This window comes from Echeneis naucrates, chromosome 4, assembly GCF_900963305.1.
Source record: "Echeneis naucrates chromosome 4, fEcheNa1.1, whole genome shotgun sequence".
Classification (NCBI taxonomy): domain Eukaryota; kingdom Metazoa; phylum Chordata; class Actinopteri; order Carangiformes; family Echeneidae; genus Echeneis; species Echeneis naucrates.
The window spans coordinates 3994592-4013593 of record NC_042514.1 but is presented as its reverse complement, the minus strand read 5'-3'; the positions used below and the strand labels follow the sequence as shown (position 1 = coordinate 4013593).

The 19002-nt window shown below is 43.6% G+C and overlaps 4 protein-coding genes across 6 annotated transcripts; 2 read left to right on the top strand and 2 right to left on the bottom strand.

Moving 5' to 3' along the window:
• Nucleotides 1–2933: 2933 nt before the first annotated feature.
• On the bottom strand, nucleotides 2934–15259 carry lsm7 (LSM7 homolog, U6 small nuclear RNA and mRNA degradation associated). Of its 3 annotated transcripts, none has more exons than XR_003840636.1 (5): nucleotides 15235–15259; nucleotides 14896–14986; nucleotides 14718–14789; nucleotides 13633–13828; nucleotides 2934–2951 (listed from the first exon to the last, which is right to left on the bottom strand). XR_003840636.1 is itself a non-coding variant. In XM_029499300.1 (4 exons), exons 1-4 carry the CDS (start codon nucleotides 15238–15240, stop codon nucleotides 13686–13688), a joined length of 312 nt encoding a protein of 103 aa, XP_029355160.1. In that variant the 5' UTR covers nucleotides 15241–15259; the 3' UTR covers nucleotides 13323–13685. The 3 variants fall into 3 exon arrangements, 1 of the variants encoding a protein (XP_029355160.1); XR_003840635.1 differs by lacking the exon at nucleotides 2934–2951 and adding an exon at nucleotides 3653–3677; XM_029499300.1 differs by lacking the exon at nucleotides 2934–2951 and having other exon boundaries at nucleotides 13323–13828.
• Nucleotides 3869–5566, top strand: timm13 (translocase of inner mitochondrial membrane 13 homolog (yeast)). Its single transcript, XM_029499301.1, has 3 exons — nucleotides 3869–4116; nucleotides 4425–4493; nucleotides 4784–5566. The coding sequence occupies exons 1-3, from the start codon at nucleotides 3997–3999 to the stop codon at nucleotides 4880–4882; spliced, it is 288 nt and encodes a 95-aa protein (XP_029355161.1). The 5' UTR covers nucleotides 3869–3996; the 3' UTR covers nucleotides 4883–5566.
• Nucleotides 6602–11318, bottom strand: tmprss9 (transmembrane serine protease 9). The gene is made up of 16 exons (XM_029500062.1): nucleotides 11297–11318; nucleotides 11105–11155; nucleotides 10885–11012; nucleotides 10723–10790; nucleotides 10466–10641; nucleotides 10333–10377; nucleotides 10048–10161; nucleotides 9663–9828; nucleotides 9197–9471; nucleotides 8858–9000; nucleotides 8371–8665; nucleotides 8159–8272; nucleotides 7911–8079; nucleotides 7563–7828; nucleotides 7272–7408; nucleotides 6602–6763 (listed from the first exon to the last, which is right to left on the bottom strand). The coding sequence occupies exons 1-16, from the start codon at nucleotides 11316–11318 to the stop codon at nucleotides 6602–6604; spliced, it is 2331 nt and encodes a 776-aa protein (XP_029355922.1).
• Nucleotides 15260–15565: 306 nt separating the features above from the next.
• On the top strand, nucleotides 15566–17528 carry LOC115042049 (kelch-like protein diablo). The gene is made up of 3 exons (XM_029500060.1): nucleotides 15566–16520; nucleotides 16651–17062; nucleotides 17225–17528. The coding sequence occupies exons 1-3, from the start codon at nucleotides 15566–15568 to the stop codon at nucleotides 17526–17528; spliced, it is 1671 nt and encodes a 556-aa protein (XP_029355920.1).
• Nucleotides 17529–19002: the final 1474 nt, after the last annotated feature.

Here is a 19002-nt window from a genome sequence, read left to right as displayed (position 1 = left end):
TTAACTCGTTATTATTCTCCCAGCGGCCTTCAGTAGATATAAATGTAAATTATTTATGTGTTTTGGGGATTTTATTCTGTCCTTTGTGCTATGTGATCAAATGTTTTTATTGTTTTCCATTCAAAACTTCATTGCATGATGGTAAAGTTGTTGATTTTTATTGTTGTTGTCATCACCAAACTTAAACTTTGCCTCTAATGTCATGTGCATCATAGACATCTGTCACAGCGCAGCGAAACTCTTACCACATAAGACATTAAATTAAAAACAGCAACAATAGAAAACAACATTTAAGATACAGCAGCAGCAAAGAGCGGAGCAGCAGAAGTATTTGACAACAGTATAAGTCTGTTCAAGTATTAATACAAGGCATGAAAAAAAAAAGACACACAAAGAGGACTAAGCAGTCTGGTAAGACATAAAATCAATTACAGCACCATTACACAACATCCAGAAACAAGAATCATGAGTCCATACTTCATCTAATGAAATGCAAGTGCAGAAATAACATTTCTACCTGAACATATCACTGTCAAAACCCAACCTTGGCTTTGTGCACGGCATGTACAGTAAACAGGCTGAAATGCTGAGTGACTCACTGATAGTTTGCTTTGCATCGCAGATCCTCTGACGGCGCAAACAGTTCAGTAATAAATTATATTGCTAAGGATGAAACTTCATGCGAATCTCCACACTGACAGGAATAAAACTTAAGGCCTGTTGTTTGGAGCCTTCATTTGTTTACCGTCTTGTTGGCCTATGAGTTGTCCAAAAATCTGCTGTGTAGATTATAATCCTCCCTTAGTTTTATAAAAACCACCGTATTCATATGAAGAAAACTCACTTGTAGCTGTTTTCAAGGCCGTGTGCCTCTGACCTTTAACAGTCGGGCCTGTTTTTATATGACACCAGTGTTAATAAAGACAATTAACATTATTGCTCAGACTAACCAGCAGTTTTTATGATAATATGATAGCAGTTTAAAGTTTGTCTGAGGCCCATATTGTCACTTCTCAAAACAAATTCCTGGCATTTTCAGATGGATTTAAGTCCTTGGTGAGTTTTGCAGGAATTTATTAAGAATGCCTCTCAGTTCCAGGCAGGTTATCAGGATTACAACCAGCCAAGTCAGCCTGCACATACAGGGATCATTCACGGGCTGCTGAAGCTATTAAGGTCACAACAGCCACATGGACGTTTGGAAGAGGACCTTTAGGAAAACTGGCTATCGTCCTCCATGTGCAGTCTGTATCAGTAAAATGATAAAGGAAGTAATATGCAAATTCTAATTTGTCCATAAATATACTTTAAATAAATATATTACCAGTGTCTCTGTGTGAAAAAGAGCCAGCCTGCAGAGAGCACACATTTTACTGTTGGGACATGTGTGAACATGTTAACAGGTGGAATTAATGACATTAAAAATGGCTCCAGTCCAATTTAGGTGCGCCGTTGTGAGGGACATATTGTTTATATTACCAACGCTGTGGTTCACTGGTACTCCTAAAATCAACAAAGGTATTTTTGACTGTTATTTGTTGCACCTGTGCTGTTCATGCTTTAATAGTTCCAAGAAAATTAGCAAAGAAGGAAGAGTGACAACAGTTGGCGCAGTGGTTAGATGGCCTGAGGATGTTTTCAACATTTTGGGTCTGAAATAAGTTCTCTTTTTATTCAAACTTGAGAGGCTCTGGGCTTTAAAACTTGCACTGCAGTCGCTATCAGCACAGCTCTGCTTTGTCCTCTCTCTCTCTCTCTCTCTGTCTCTCAATCCCTCTTATTGTCAGTCAACAGCTGCTTTTGAAGATTAAAAGCTGCTGCGCTTTCTCAACTGTCTGTGTTTATCTGTATGAGTGTGCTTTCATTTTATCCACTATTTCCCTTTGTTTTCTTACAGCAGATAGACATTTCAGTGCAGTTCAGTTCCCTTTATTTGGGGGGAGGTGGCAGCCGTTGCGTTTCCACTTCGTCCTTTTCATCTTTTTGTTTTGTCTTCTGCTGTGGGAGCCTCTAGAATTGTACAGTCAAAGGCTGAAAATTTTGCAACACACTCCCAAGAAACTCTGCCATGTTTCAGTGTCGGTGCCTCACACTGGTGCCATCAAGAGGTGGAAGGGTTGGACTCCTTTTCGAAAATGAGGTATCATTGGATTTTTTGGAAAAAGTTGAATTCAAACCACCCTGTACTATAAATGTCCATAGACTCTATATTCTATTTGCTCCTCCACAGAGAAACTCTGTTCACACCTCTCCAAAATTGGCACAGAGGACCTTCAGATCAGGCCTCGTAAAGGTTATCACATGGAAGAAATCTGGTGCTGCAATTTGCACTTTCAGCTGAAACTAACTGATCCAAGAACCGGGTTTGATTTAATCAGAGACTGTTTTGTTTTGTTTTGTTTTTTTTGTTGTTATTTTTTGCTGAAACTTGTTTCACATTTGCCTAAATTGACACAGATGTTCTTCAAACAAAGCCAGTTGAGCCAAGCAAGAAATGAAGTCATATCTCAGCCAGTCTTCAGTGACGTCACATTAAAACCTTTTCAAAAACCAAGCACTTGACATGATGACATTATTTTTCCGTCACAGCTTTGGCTTGCTTGGCATTGCAGTTTATAGCTATATTTTGTACTTGAGTGTTTCAAAGGAACCAATAACAGCCTTGTGCAACCTCAGCGTTTGACACCAATAAACACGCGCTGGTAATTTACATTCCCATAATAACCATTGTTGATGGCGCACACTAGAGCCTGAGAATGAGTGGACCAAATGCTTTCATACACACAAGTGTGCCTACAGGAGATTAAGGATTTAAAAAGATTAGATTAATGAACTCATGATTGTAATCTAGGGTTAATGCATTTTGCTGCACTTTAATCCAACGCCCTCCCTCCCATGGCTTGAAGCCAACTGGGATAAGGACATATGTGTGTGTGTGTGTGTGTGTGTGTGTGTGTGTGTGTTTGCATTGGCATTGTCTAACTAGTCATTAATTACTCTCAGGCAGGCACGCCACTAATCAGACCCCCTGCAATTACTCCTCAATGCCCCCCCATATTGCCACAAACCATTCACAGAGAGCTGGCTTAGGTGACAGTAACGGTCACTGCATTGTTGCCTGCAGACTCACTGTACCACATTCTTGTTCACTCAAGGCAGGTGGTCCAGTCAGTGAGGTCATTCAGTCTGAAACAGGAGGCGGAGGGTCCTCCAAGGGGGGTCATCCTGAACCCCAAACAATGCAGATGTCCTTGTTGCTTTCTATTTATGCATTTGGCTCCTTCTTGCTGCGCAGGTTTTAAAAAGTGCAGAGCAAACAGTAACAGGCTTCAGTGACTAACTCACAGAATCAAATCATATTACTTGATAAATCAGATCAAGATAAGATTTTTGAGATGCAAATTTAATTTCTGCCCTGAACCCGCCTCCAAAGACTGGTACATACCTACCTGTTCCAACAAATAAATAAAATTACACAAAAATGTTCTCACAACAAATCAAAAAATCTCACAACATTAGATTAGATATTAGATATTAGAGATTTGTTAAATATATATATACATATATATATAAATGGAATTCTAACTGGATTTTCAGAGACTTTAATTCAATGGATTATATCACCACCGTGTGGCGAAGATGGATATCTGTGTGTGTGTGTGTGTGTGTGTGTGTGTGTGAAGCCAGCAGTCTTTGCTGTCTCTCTTTACACAAGTAGTCGACACATACATATTCGTGGCTGCGTTTTATTTATTACAGAACCTCAAACCTTAGCTTTTCCATATATTTAAAAACAAAACAACATCCACAACAACAAAACCCAACCTAAACTACATTTCCCAAGAACACTCAAACGGAAGTGACGCCACTGGACATCCGCCGCTGTCAAGGGCACCGAGCAGAAACGTTAGCTGCAGTTAGCGGCGGCTCTCCACACGTGTTTTCTTTTTTTTTTCTCTTCAGGGGGGGAAACATTAAAAACGCGTCCTGTTGAAGATGGACAGCTTCGGGTCAGACTTCTCTTCGGGGGGAGCCGGCGGTAAAATGGACCCCGGCGTCATCATGGAGCAGGTGAAGGTCCAGATCGCTGTGGCTAACGCTCAGGAGCTGCTGCAGGTAAATCAATGATGCTAAGCTAACGAGGCTAACTTGGAACTCATAAGGTTAGCGGTGTTTAAAAAAAAAATAAAAATAAACTAAGAAATAAAACCCCCAACTTTATTTTTGATCTTGTTAAATGGAAATGTGGGACCACAACAGTGAAGCGTTACACACAGAAACACGAAGACCCAACCTGACACCCACAACTTTGACTCTTAGATCCGACTTTAACCCAGTTTAGCCTTCAGTGTCTCTGCTTCTTGTCACGGATCACACTGATGAATCTGATATTTGATCTGGCCTTACTTTCATTCAATTTTCAGAGAATGACAGACAAATGCTTCAAGAAGTGCATAGGGAAACCTGGAAGCACTTTGGACAACTCTGAGCAGGTGTGTATTATAGATGAAGACAAAATGAATCTGCAGCAGCTTTTTGTTATCTAATACTATAATGGGTCTTTTTGTCCCATTAAAAACCACAAATATAAAGATATGCTGTTAGTTTTTCTTTGGTCATAGATTCAGTAACTTTGGCCAAAAGATGATTTCCAGATTAAAAGATGCATTAGGAGAACAATTGGCACATTATTTTAAATTGAGAATGTTTTTATAAGTAATGAAAATTGTGGATAAATATTCTTGAAAGTGTCAACCATACTGCTCCATCCGCCCCCCCACAGAAATGTATTGCCATGTGTATGGATCGGTATATGGACGCATGGAACACTGTGTCCCGAACATACAACTCCAGACTACAACGGGAAAGGGCTCGCATGTGAACACCACCCCTCTTCACCCTTCCCTTCCTCAGACCGCTGCTGAGAGTTGAGGAGTAGCACAGTACGTCACCAGAGGTCACGAGATGGCCACGTGGATGTGTTGTGGAAGCAGCAGCACCATCAACTTATGTCATCATACCTCACAGACAAGCCAAGGAGTAGCCTGTGGCCTCCAGCCATAACAGTGTCTCCGGACATTTCAATTTGAGGAACAGTTCTGAAGCCGCGTTTGATTCAATGTGTTTTTGTGTTTAAAAATAATTAATTTTCTGGTTAACATGTCAACCTACATTTAATAAGTGACTGTGAATGTGTTCATGTCTTGTGCAGGATGCACCCCAGTATCCCGCAGTATGCTGGGATACATGTATTGTATCCCGATGTGGCAGTCACTGCAGCACTGTATCTATTCTGGCATTTATAACCGCTTCAATAGAAACCTGATTCAATAGCATGCATAATTAGGATGCAAGATACCGATAACTCTAAAAAGGACTTCAATCTGTACAATTCAATCCTGTCAGTAGTGTGTCCACATTTGTTTTCCAGTCTTTTCACTGAGATTCTGCTCAAAGAGACTCGTATGTGCCAAGAGAATAAAGGGCACAACAGGAGCCCTCAAGGGGCAACACAGGCTTTCCTTAACAAACTGTTATTCTTAAAAAAAAAAAAAAAAAAAGGCAACTTAAAAGCAACAGGAAGAATTGAGGAGCAACTTTGTGTTTTCACAACTGTCAACCTGACATTCAGAAGCCTCTAAACAGTTCGATATCAAAGTACGCCTGGAGAACAAAAGTGTTTTGTCTGACCTGTTTTCAAGTTGTCACTCTATATGCTGCCCTCCACAGTAGTGGTCTTGTTTCAGCGGGGTCTGCCTTGCTTTAGACTGGGGCACTGAACCTTTCTCAGTTTTGTGTGCACAGTTTGTCAGATGTCTGGGAACCCGATTCCCTGTTTTCCCTCTTTCCTGCTGAGTTTTTGTTGCGAAGTGAGAACCAGAAAAACTACGTGAACATTTGCAGTCTGATTTGAAGGCGTGACTGTGAGCGAATGGAATGATTTTCAGTGAATAAAGCTCATCAATCAGGTTCTAATGCTTCTGTTTCTCATCCAGAGGAATGCACATCTATCCATGAAATATCACTGCAAGTCTAACAAAAGAAAGGCAAATTCCCTAAAACCTGATTCCAACACCACTTTTTCTTATAGAACCATTTTTCCCCAAAAAAACCACATTACATTAGCAGTTATTACATCTTCGTCTTATCTCAAAGTACATGAAAAAAAGGGAGGAAAATTTACCCATAAATGAACCACATACAGTACAGGACAAACGTTTGGACACACTTTCCTATTCTGAATGAATGAGAATGAATGAGAGGGTGTGTCCAAACGTTTGTACTGTATATTATGAAACCCATCCAAAAAAAAAAAAACAACACGTAAGCTGGAAAATAAATAACTGAAATAATATTTGAATCATATATATACTTCTAGTGTTTAGTCTGTAAACCTCAGTTAAGATGTCTCCTCATTGCCTCAGTCCACATTTAAAGAGACTGGTAGAGATCAAATGATGAACAGCACCCAGATCACACGAGTCAATACTGTGGGGCGTGTGTGTGGCTTTTAGAACGACTTAAGTCCTTGTAGTGTACAGTTTTCTTGAGAGAATGTATCAAGAAAAATCCTGCACACGGTTTGTCGTCGTTCTGGAGGTCAGAAAGGCAGGTATGTCGATATCCATTTCCTGACGGATGTCACTCGAGTGTAAACGCCTGGAAAACCTGTTCGCCCACATCCATGTCCCCAGCTGGTCACGCCTGCAAGAAACCACTGACCAGAGGGCTGGCGGCAAGTTAGCGGACCTCCAGAGTCTCCCTGGATGATGGCGAAAGAGGGAGAGCAATCAAGAAAGGTATTATTCTCTAAGAAATGAAGATACTTCAATGCTGTTGTAGAAATTGACCAAGCAGGGGAGTGGAAGAGACAGTATGAAACAGCAGGTACTTCGAGAATGTCACTTGGATTGCCGCTGAGATGCCAGGTGCTTCAACCGAGACAGGAATGCATGTGGTTCTCCTTACATAAGAAGATTACAGGGAGGGAGCAAAGTCTGCTCTCTTCCATCAGATGAGCATCCATCACAGAAGCTGTACTGTTCCTGAGCAGGCTGCACGTGGCTACTTTTTATTCATGTGGATGAGTTTATGAGAAAAGCCGCTAAAATGTCTACAGAAAAATGGCCAACGCTGAAATAATTTCACGCCCCGTTTCCCAGAGCCTTAGAACTAAATCTAATGTCAGGATCACGCCAAGACTCATTTCCAGGATGGGAGAAAGGCGTTTGTGTTATACAGTACAATGTGTGTGATGTACAACAACTCACCAAACAGGTGTCTCTGCCTCCCTCCATGTTACCAGCACACATCATGTTGGGAGTCAGCATATTTCCGTGCGAGAGCAGGCAGTCCGTCTGGTCGATGACGCTGACTGCAGCTTTCTGCAGCAGGTTGGTCAGTGAGCCTGGTGAAAAGAATAATTACATCTCATTTCCTCCCATCAATCATTCATCATTCCTCAAATGACACACATTTAAAAAAAATCTCGTGTCATCCGGTATATTTATGCGTGATGCTTCTTGGATAATTTTCTCTCTCTCTCTCTCTCTCTCACCCACCTCCTTCCCTCATGGACCCCCACCCTGTGATGTAGCACTCGGCATTTTTCAGGAAGTGGTGCACCGGTGAGGGGAGACAGACAGACTGGATGGTGGAGGACGTGGGGGCTGGGACTGCCAGCTCCAGCAGAGCCACATCATGGTCCATGTTGGTGCTGTTGAAAGCTGGGTGAATGATGACCCTCTCAATGGGGACGACCGTGGCCCCCACCCCAGAGCGCAGCACAGACCCCAGGCTCACAACCCAGTGGGTGGGGCTTGGATCACTGTTGTTAGAGAAACAACTTGTGTGTCATTTTGGTAAGTTTGCGTCGGGTGAGTTGAGTTGTAAGGCTAAATTCGCTGTACCTTTTGAAGCAGTGGGCTGAAGTCAGTAACCATTTGCTGTGAATGAGTGTGGCGCCGCAGCGGTGAAGTCTCTGGTACTGTAAACTACCAATCCAAGGCCACTCCCCTCTTCGTGCTGTTATGCCACCTACGATCCTCTGGGGGCCCAAAGTGGGACGGATACCACAGTCTGAAAAATAAGCACACCTTAGGGGCGTTTTCTTGTCGTGATGCCTTCAGTCTGCTTTATGTATTTGATGCCAAAGTACCACAGTTTCTTTCGTCTGCCTGGTTGGAGCAGTCGGGGACTCCATCACACTCCGGGTTGATCTTGCTGATGCAGGAGGTGGAGCTGCATTGGAAGTTTTCACTGCAGTTCAAGGCTGGAGGACACAAATGGGAAAGGTAATGTGGATAAACACAAAAAAACAGCATTTATAGCGAATGTCAATCAATGTCACTAATCAGTAACTTTCAGTACCAGCTGGTATCTCTGCAGAGGACATGTCCATGGCTATGGACGGAGGTGCAGGTGGATTATTTAAGATCATTTCTGTGTCAGTCACTGGCACCGATTCTGCTGTGGGAATGGTCTCGGAGAAAATGTCGATGGTGCTGGGATCTGTCTGACTAAGAATCCAGTTTTGGAGCCTGGTGACGCGGGTGTAAACACCAGGCCTGTTGACCTTTGCACAGCCCACACCCCAACTCACCACACCAGCCAGGAAGAACCTCCCGGGGGCCCCCTCGCAAACGAGAGGCCCCCCAGAGTCTCCCTGCAGGAAAACACCACAAGACCCCTGATTGAGTTTCGGTCTTACTTAAAGCTTCAAGGCAGATAAGAAAGACACAATCAGCAGTGTGATCATACAAACTCTACCCAAAGACAGGACAGCAGTCTAAGAAAACACAGTAACTCAAACCGTGCAGTCACCTCACGTTAGCTGATTTCATGAAGTAGCACCGACCTGACACGAGTCCACCTTGCCCTGCAGGAATCCGGCGCACATCATGTTGGGAGTAATGGCTCCTCTGTACACAGAAAAACCGTTGCACACTGTGGAGTCGATGATTTTCACCACCGCCTTCTGCAGTACAGGAGGCACGAAAGCTAAACGATAGCACAGCTCAGTTACTTACAGGGATCGTTTCCTGGTTTGAAAGGTCCAAGTTAACAGACACAAAATGATTATCTGCATTAATACCGGTCTTACACTGTGAATGGTTTTGTGAGAAACTCTTAACATGAAGGCTTCAACAGTCACACGCCAAAGAAATCCACATATCACGCCAGCAGGCAGACTCACCGCTATACTGATTCAACGAGCCCCAGCCGGACACTATGCAGTTTTTGCCTGGGGCAAAGACATGAGCTGGGGAGGGCAAGCAGATGGGCTGGATGTAAGAGTTGAAGGTCAGAGGGCTCTCCAGCTCCAGCACGCTGACGTCATGGTCAACAATCGTGGGGTTGTAGTACGGAGAAACGATCAGTGACTTGACGTTAATCACCTTGGATACTACCTCCTCGCCGCTCACCAATCTGGCCCCCACCAGGGCTGTCCAATCCCTGGGGTCCCTGTCCCTGGGAGCAGATGACGAAAACGTCAACACTCACATAACAGACTGTCCATAAAAATGGACTGGAGCCACATCTAATGACCACATGCATCCAAATCACACAAACTACAAAAAGTAACGTTCATTTGCTGACTATATAAAAATATCAACACCTTCGTTTTTGGAAGCCAGCCAGTTTTAAATGGCCGTCCCTACCTCTCAAAGCAGTGTGCCGCACTGACCAGCCAGCGGTCACTGATGATGGAGGCTCCACAGATGTGGCGACCACGCAGCCTCAGACTGACCTGCCACGGCAGCTCCCCTTGCCGAGCACCAACGCCACCCACCACCCGACCCCCCATGGCAGGGCGTCTACCGCAGGCTGAGGGGGGCAGAGCAAACATACGGGGACAACGTTTACAAGTGAAGTATGCCAGGCAGCTCAGTCGGTACCAATATTTTCTGCTTCAGTTTCTGGTCACCATGCACGATGTTCTCTGAATATAAACACCTAGAACAACTGATAAAGACAAGTGAGCGGCCGGGGCGTCAAAGGGCAGTTAGTAAAACGGTCAAATATGTAGTTCAAAGGCTTATTCACCACAACGGGCTTCATCAGATCCGTCTGAGCAGTCTGCAATGTAGTCACACTCCGGGTTTACTTTGGTGATGCATTCGCCGTTGTCACAAGTGAAAGTGTTGTTGGGACACCTGGCTGGAGAAGACAGGGGGCAGAAAACAATGCTGAAATAGAGCGTTCAGTATGAGGAAAAGAGGAAAACTCAGCTGTATTCATTGAGTTAAGTTAATCTTATCTGCGTAAAAGATGTTTTACAGAGTTTGTCATTTTATCAATCCTGGCATCATTTGACGTGGGTTAGCTCACCAATCATCTCATCTCCCACGGCATAAAATGACTTCCCGCTGGCTCCTAGGAAGGAACAGAGAGCAAAACATTAGACACTGCGAAAAATGTGGAGGTCACAGCCAGTAAACCGATGACAGTGAAGTTTTACTACCCAATAAGATGATGGAGTCGATCTGTCCAAATTCTGGCACTCCAAGCGGCTGTCCCCGCATTACTGAGCTGAGACCTGCTCTCAGCAGGTCCTGAACAAAATTGTCTGAATACTGCTGGACCTTGGAGACCAGGAAGACGAGTCTGAAGGTCACCATTACGTCGCCATTTATGTTACTGGGAACGAAGAGCGAGAACAGTGTTGGAGCGTTTAGTCACTTAGAATAAATAATCTGCCCGGGTTTAACTCTCACTTACCCAAAAGCAACAATACTGCAACCAATGTAGTGAGGTGATATTGATGAGGCGGCGAAGATGTTTTTAATCTGCAAATCAGTGAAAATTAATCAGATAAAAATAAACTCACATCATTTCAAAAGGAAATGTGAGTCTCTGATCAGAGCGACAGTCCAGGCTAACCTTGGACTTTAAAACTGAGGTCAGTACGATGGAGATACCAGAGTTCTCATCCTGCAAAGCAGAATCGTACTTCAGACCCCTCAGCTCCACCGTCTCAATGAAATAATGTTTCTCCTGCACCACGTACGCTGATAACAACAGAGAGGAAACAGTCAGAAAACACGACAAAGAGCAAATTATGAGCATAGCTGGTGATTGTGTGGTGAATCTGCGGTCCCACCGATGAGCAGGCCCACGAAGACTCCGACGACGAGGAAGAAGAGGACCAAGGCTATGAGGCAGCACTTGTAACAGGCAGAGTAAGGAGACCAGGCCCCCCCTCCCACTCCTCCTCCTCCTCCTCCTCCTCCTCCTCCTCCTCCATCCTTCCTCCCCTCCATTCTGGGTTCACAACACCAACCTCACAATTCACATTCCCGAGTCTCCACGATCATCACACCTAACACAGAAAAAGATGAAGGCCAGTGAGTCGGTAAAAAACAACAACTATACTGGATATGTAACAATAATAATCATAATAATAAAATAATAATAATAAAAAAAAAACATTGGTCTGGACTGCATGATCGAATTCAAGGTCAAAATGTAAGATTAAAATATTTCACAGTGTTTGTATGTTAATGCGCATAATCAAAGACATATGAAAAGACAAGGAGCTAAGTGTTAAAATTTGAAATTAAAATCAACAGCCCAGCCTTTCTGGTCCATACAGTCTTTATTTATAGTCCAATAAGACACCCAGACAGTCAATAATGGGTATCATGTTACTGACAAAGCTTCACTTGTTTGTGAAATGGTCAGAAACAAAAGACATTTCAGCCAAGTGAGAGGACAAGTCGCTCAAAGATGAATCCAGATGAAGAGGAAGTAAAAACACATGCATGAAGTCAGAGGAGATGAGGAGTTCAGAGCTGGCTGACAGCGGGGTGGCCATGTTGGAAAACCAAAGTGTTCAGAGAAAAATCACACAAAATAAAACCAAAGTCTGCACAAAACGGAGGAAGCGTTCAAGGATCCGCGGAGGATTTCCACCGCAGCAGCAGCAGCGGGACGTTTAACAATACAGGCTTTATGTCCGGAGACAAACACACTCACCTCCTCTCTTCTCTTCTCATTCCTTCAGTGAACCCGCAAATCTCACCGCATGACCGGCCAAAGGAGGACAGGGGACAGCACCGAGGGGCCCGCTATTTGTTCCACCTGCCAAAGGGGGCGTGTCGCGTCCGTCCCCGCAGGTAGCTCACCTGTTCGGTTTACTTTAGGGAGTCGACCCGGTTTCACTCAAATCCCCCAGCTGATCCCTCCTCCCGGTCACTCCCTGATGTGTGCAGGGGTTTCTGCTGTCACCTCAGCAGGTAAATAACAGGTAAATAAGCGGCACACCTTTGGCTTTACGCGCTTCGGAGAAAGGTTGTGCAAGAGAAAATGGAAGTAATACAAGTCATGTGTTAAAAAATACATATAAAGAGACAAAACAAAGCCGTCTGAGATGTTGGAGGGCTGTGGACAGACTGAGCTGCACAGGAGGGACGAGGACTAGAAACGTCCCACTGCAGGACAAATGTAGATATATGTTTTATTCTGACGTTATCTGGGTAATATGAAATGAAATATGAGACCCAGTTTGGAATAAATTGGCTCAAAGAAAATTACTATTATTAACCTATTCTGTGTTTTAGTGTCATCCTCATTTCATTTGGCATCAGATCTTTTTTTTTTTTTTTAAACAAAAGTGCATTTGTAACAGCTGCCACATTTAGTCCCACTTAAACACCCTAAATACACAATCCTGACAAGGTGGACTTTATTCTTCATTACACATCAATATCCCTCCACCCAGCTTTCAAATACTTTCAACTCGTGTTCTTGTTAATTCCACAAACGTCTCTAACAGTGTGCAGAAAGGCTTGAATGGCTTATCTTCACACAGACTGCCTTTAATCCTCAATGACTCAATGACTCTAGCTTGAAGAAATTAAAGGACAGGAGACAGCTACTTTATAACTGAAATCTTCAAATAAAGAATTTCCTGTTGAGGGTCATCACTTAAATTTACAGCTCTGCCACCATCTTCAGCTTTCTTTTTGTTTTAAGGTGTAAAAAAACTAATGGCTGAGAGTTGTTTCCAGGTTTCATAAGACACAAATGCAACAACGCTTCAGAAGATAAATGAACCAATAGGGAATGTAACGTAATAATTACATATACTTACTCTGAATCAGTTATTATAAACATCATTTCCTAATTAAAATCTGGAAAAAGCACTAATTCCATTATTAGGGTTATTAAAGTCAAACAGACCAGACTGCAGAGTTACGCAGAGCCCCAAAACAACATTAAAAGCCATTAAAAGAATATTTTCATATTCTGTCATTTCATTTCTTCATTTATATTGCCTAAATACACATGAACAAGATGGAACAAACTTTTACACGAACCAACATACATTTTCATTTTATTTTCTTATCAAAACCAACAAAGAACAGTAAAAAGTTTACTTATTCTGGATAAAAAGAAAACAGTACTATCTTCACTTCCCAAACTTCTGGGCAGTTTGCAACTCAAATCTTTGAAAATTTGTACGCAGACAAACAAAAAGTGAAGTGCTCATAAATGTCCTTTTGCTGACCAACTAATGATTTTTAACAACAGAAATTAGCTTTTTCGTTTGCATTATTACTGCTGTAATTAAAACAAGAAAAACCTCTCAAAATACGAAATAAGTGTGCACATGGTCGTAGTATGAATGTGTGTGTGTGTGTGTGTGTGTGTGTGTAACTCAGGAGGCCACAGTTGCGGTATTAGCCATCCTGTTGCTGTATGAATGGGTTTGGTATGGCCTCCATGCCATCCTGAGGACAGATGAGCACGACGGAGGTTCCTCTGCAGACCACCAGCCCCAACTGCCTGGTGTCTTCTGTCAGCTTCAGCTGGTCATCTGGATCTAGATATACAAGAATTTAAGTTCATAAGGGTCACATTATTTAAATGTGTTGTTTTTTTTAAACCAATTAAAAAAAAAACAATAAAAAAAGCTAAAACCATCTGATATCTAACTTTATTTCACTCGATCATATGTAACCATTCTTTCCTCACCCTTAAACAGCTACTGTGATGTTTCTGATCGTGTTTAAAATTTGGTGATCAGGGTCCTAAATGAAGATGAATAATATCCATGTCACATATATCATAAATACCTATAACTCTTAAACCTTCATTGCTAAATTGATCCTTGAGTCCTAATGAATGTACAAAACGTGAAGAAAGAAATTCCCACAAGGCATTACAAAAACATGGCACTTGGCCCCAGTCCTGGCTATTGCTGCCAGAGTCATGGGTGGGTGGGGGGGCAGTAGGCATGATAAATGAGAATACATGACATGTGTTTGTTAAATCCAAACCTGCTTTCATTTAACAGTCGGCCATTTCTGAGGAGAAAATTCAGTAAAGTGCTGTTATCCTCAACATACACAAATAAACGGTGCCCGCTTTTGACTGGCAGACTGCACACAGCATTTCACCACCGATTCATTAATCCAAATTAAAACGTGGAGGTGCTGGCCTCACGATTCGGGTTAAAAGTTGGTGTTAGTTCCACAGTGCAGAGATGATGAGATCAGATTGAGGGAAACACAAATAAAACAGCAGCAGAAACTAACAAAACTGAATCCTTAGCTACACATGCAGGTCGTCCCCCCCCCCATTGTGTTTTAATGTTTGTGTCGTCCCAGTCGATCAGATTCAGAAGTCATAACATCATCCAGCACCATCTCTGTGTTTATAACCTCTGTTCGTCATCGTGAACATTATAGAGGAGTTTTCCATCCACTTACCTCGCATGTACTCGATTGTACCGTCCAGCACGAGGTTGAGCAGAGGATCAAACCCTTTCAGGACACCGCTGGCTGAAAACACACAAAACAAATCAGAGTCAGCCTCAAACCAAGTTCTCATGCACTGCACCGGCTAGGTTGGTTAGCATTAGCCTCTCCTTAGGATTTATCCACCCACCTTCTCTTCCTCCCTGGAACTTGACACGAATTGGCTTGTCGATGTATTTGGACAAGTCGAAGATGCTTTCCTTTTTCTTCTTTTCTTTATCCTGCAGAGAGAGAGAACATCGTCCAGTCGCTGTGAGTCACATGCGAGCTAACCGCTAACAAACACAGCTTAGCTTTAAGTTAGCTTCGCCCGGCTAGCTACATGAGCAAACACGAGCGAAAGCGTTTCTTACGTCTCGGGTCATGTTGGCTGTGAACAACTGCAGCCTAAGAATAGACCCGACGCCGTTTGAGGGTCCACTGGTGAAATGATATTTGAATGAAAGGGGGGAAAAGCATACGAACTCACCGCCATGTTAGCTGTGTGACACGGAAGTTAAACTTTGACCTCAGAAGCGCTCCGACCAATCAAATCGTCGAGCGCCTGTAGCTGACGTCATTAGTTGGTACACTCGGATATTAGTTTAATGAGAAAGAGTTTAATGAATAAAAATGTTGCGTTGAATTATAATTCTTCGACTTGTTGATGTTATAATTAGCCTCTGCGTTCAAAATGACCTCCATTCCTTGTCGTGCTCAGCCATCAGTCAGTCAGGGGGTGGGGGGCAAGTCTATTAATACCACCAGCTGGGGTGGGGGTAAACCAGCAGGGCAAGGCGCTGTGCACTGTTTACTGGGACATGGCGCAGAGAGCTGCCGTTGAATCGATGCCTGAGTGCAACCGGGTAAACAAAGTGGAGGGGGGTGAATCTGCTTTACACATTCAAGACCTTGATGTCCCAGATGCCACTCTGCGGGTAGAAGGTGAGAGGTTTTATGTCAGCCGTCAATGTCTGGCCAGCCAGAGTCCCTACTTCAGGGCTCTGTTCTTTGGTGGTGGTGTGGAGAGCAGCAAAAGAACAATAGAAATTAAAGGTGTGCGGGTGCAGCAGTTCACAGTGTTGATGGAGCACTGCAGGACATCCCGACTGGTTCTGGACAGGGACAATGTTCTGGGTGTCCTTGAAACTGCAGACTTCCTCCAGCTTGAGCGAGCCAGGCTGCTCTGCTGCAAGTTCCTGGAGCGGGAGCTGCACCTTAGTAATTGTTTAGGAATGATGGCTTACGCCTGGCAGCTGGGCTGCACTCAGCTCTACGCTGCAGCACGACAGGTGGTGCTCACACACTTTTCTGCTATCGTGACAGAAGAGGATTTTCTGTCCCTGCCTAAGGAGACTATAGCAGATCTTCTCGCCAGTGATGACCTGAGCATCCATAAAGACGATATGGCCCTGGAAGCCACGCTACGCTGGGCGTCATTTGACCCCAAACGAGAGGAACACTTTCTGGAGCTGGTTGAGCTGGTGAGGCCTGAGTCTCTGTCTTTACCGTTCATTACTGAACTTTTGACGAGAATGAAGAGCTCTGACCCCAGAGCCAAGCTCATCTGCATGCTGAATGAACATTTCCCAGCATCTTGGTCTCTGGGCAGGTCCATGAGGAGGACTAGTGCCAGAGAGACCCTTTTTGTCTTGGGTGGACCTCATGATCAGGAGCAACAGGCACTGTACCAGTTTCACACACTCAGCGGTAGATGGCAGAGCTGTGCACCGCTGCAGAGGAAGAACCTCACACAGTACTCGGTGGCTGCAGTAGGTAATGTTCATGAAGAGCAGAATGAGGATAACAGTGAAGCTTGGGATGAGTGAGTGCCTGAATGTGCATTTAAAGGGTTTTGGGCAATCAGGTTTCACATTAACATTGTGCTCCGTTTATTTTCTCATAGGGGACAATGTGGTTGTGACAGGCGGCTACTTCCGGGATGTGCTGTGGTTCAGCGTTGACTGGGTCAGAATATATGAATGTGGGAACCAGCGTTGGGTGGATGCTCCAGCCCTGCAGAAGTCCAGGCACAGCCACTGCTCCGTCGGGCTGGACTCAGCGCTGTACGTCATGGGTGGCAGCATGGACGAAGGGGTTGTGGCCCATGTGGAAAGGCTGCTCCTGGGGTCAGAGGAAGGTTGGGAGGAATTGGAGCCCATGGTGAGCGCCGTGGAGAGGGCGGCCACTGCTGTCCTGGGGTCATGCATCTACGTGGCCTGTGGCCTGGATGAAAACGGCGAAGTGTACTGTGGAATTCAGAGATATGTGGTGAAGGAGGATCAGTGGGACGTGATCTCCTACTCTCCATTTCCACGGTGAGCGAATTTCTAGTGAAGGAAGGACATCCCAGTCCTTCTGTCCAGGGAAATATCTATCTACGCGACTGTATAATTTCAAAACATGGTCCAACTGGCAGAGCATTGATTTAAAGCAGAAGGAAAATTCATCATTCATCATTCATCATTCTCTGCTCCTAGATATGACCTGGTTGCCACTGAGCTCAACGGTGCCCTCTACCTGTTCGGAGGCCAAACATTGCGTTTTGATGTGGAGACGGATGAATGGACATTGGTGGAGGAGGAATCTTTGAGCATGAAGTTCTTTTCCGGCTGCGCCACAGTCAGCGGCCAGATATACTTGGTCGGTGAGAGGAAGGGCAACAAAACATTCCCAAACATGGTGTTGATGGACCCTTACATAGACACTTGCATAGAGGTAGATGACGCCATACCCTGCCCTGTTCCCCTCCGAGGGGCTGTCACTGTCAGAATGGTCACATGATGGTGTGTGATGTCTGATTGAAACGTGTTAATCTACAGTGTATCACAGGTTGTGTACCGTGGACAAATGGAGTTTTATGTCTGAGGTTGTGATTTGTGGGTTAAATAAATTCAGAAATGAATGGAAAATGGACTGAATGAAATTAAGACATGAGCTCTAATTTCTTCAGTAGAAGCAATTTATTAAAGCTTTCCACACAATCAACGGAGCATAAACGTACACTCATAGAACAGTCAAGGGTTACATGAGTGGAAACTCTCCGCTCTCTTGCTGTTGGTTAATTCAGATTTTTTTTTTTTATCTATCTTTACTAAAAAAAAAAAAAAAAAAAAAAAACCCAACCAAATATCATAATGGGAGTTATAAATTTGTAATTCCATGGATCAGCCCTTTTAAATGCTCTACATAGTCATTATTTTAAATCACAAATGTTCTCAGTGTGACTGAGGTCAGAGTCAGACGCAGTCCTGTGTCTACTCATGTCACCCTCAGGAGAAAATTATATGCTGTGTTTCAGTTTTTCCACAATCCAAAGCATGCACGTTAGGTTCATTAGTGACTCTAAATTGCCCTTAGATGCGAATGACTGTGCGTCTCCGTGTGTGGCCCTAAGCCCATACCCAAAGTCAGCAGGGATCGTGGGATCATAGATGGACGGAGAGAACAATCCTGTATCTTTACCAATTCCCTTTACTGACCTAATAAAGAGTGACACTGGTTTATTTTATAAACAACAACTCTGTATTGTACAATATTAAAAATAACTAACAATCTAAGTTGGAGCTGCAGACAGTGACTCATGTCAGTTTGTTTGTTCCAGTCTGTTGGCTCAATACATTTAAAAATCAATTCAGTGACCTCTTGTTCCCAATTAAGGATCAGAGCCCAATCTAGTTATATATAAAATATTAAATCTTCACATTTTACTTATTAATCATGACTTTCTTATTTGTGCTTAAAAGCATTTGGCCTTTGTTAGACGGCTTCACTGTCTGAAGTAGCTCATGTTTCACTGATGCCTTTCTAATGCCCAGACTCTGCGTGGCTTTCCCTGATGCTGCCAGGCTCACCAGCAATTCAAGCAAAAATGTTATGAGTCACAGTAAGGCCTGGTCCACGTGTTGGTCCAGTAAAGGTAATCCTACTAAATGCTTGTCAGAGAGTGGTTTCAAAACAGCAACCAAGGCACAGAACAAACTACAGCAGAGCAAACATAAAAAACAAACATAAAAAAAAAAAAAAAAAAAATCAATGTGCTGCCTGTCACAATGTTTAAAGTAGAAAATGAAACACACATACACACACAATCACACAAATATCAGATTGAAGCCCATATTTGCAGGAACAGTACATTTTCACAAGGCATCATTTTGTCAGACAAGGACAAAATGATGCCTTGTGAAAATGACAAGACAAGTTCTCCTCCAAGAACTGAGCTCAACGTGCCTGATTAAATCAAACCTTATCACAGAAC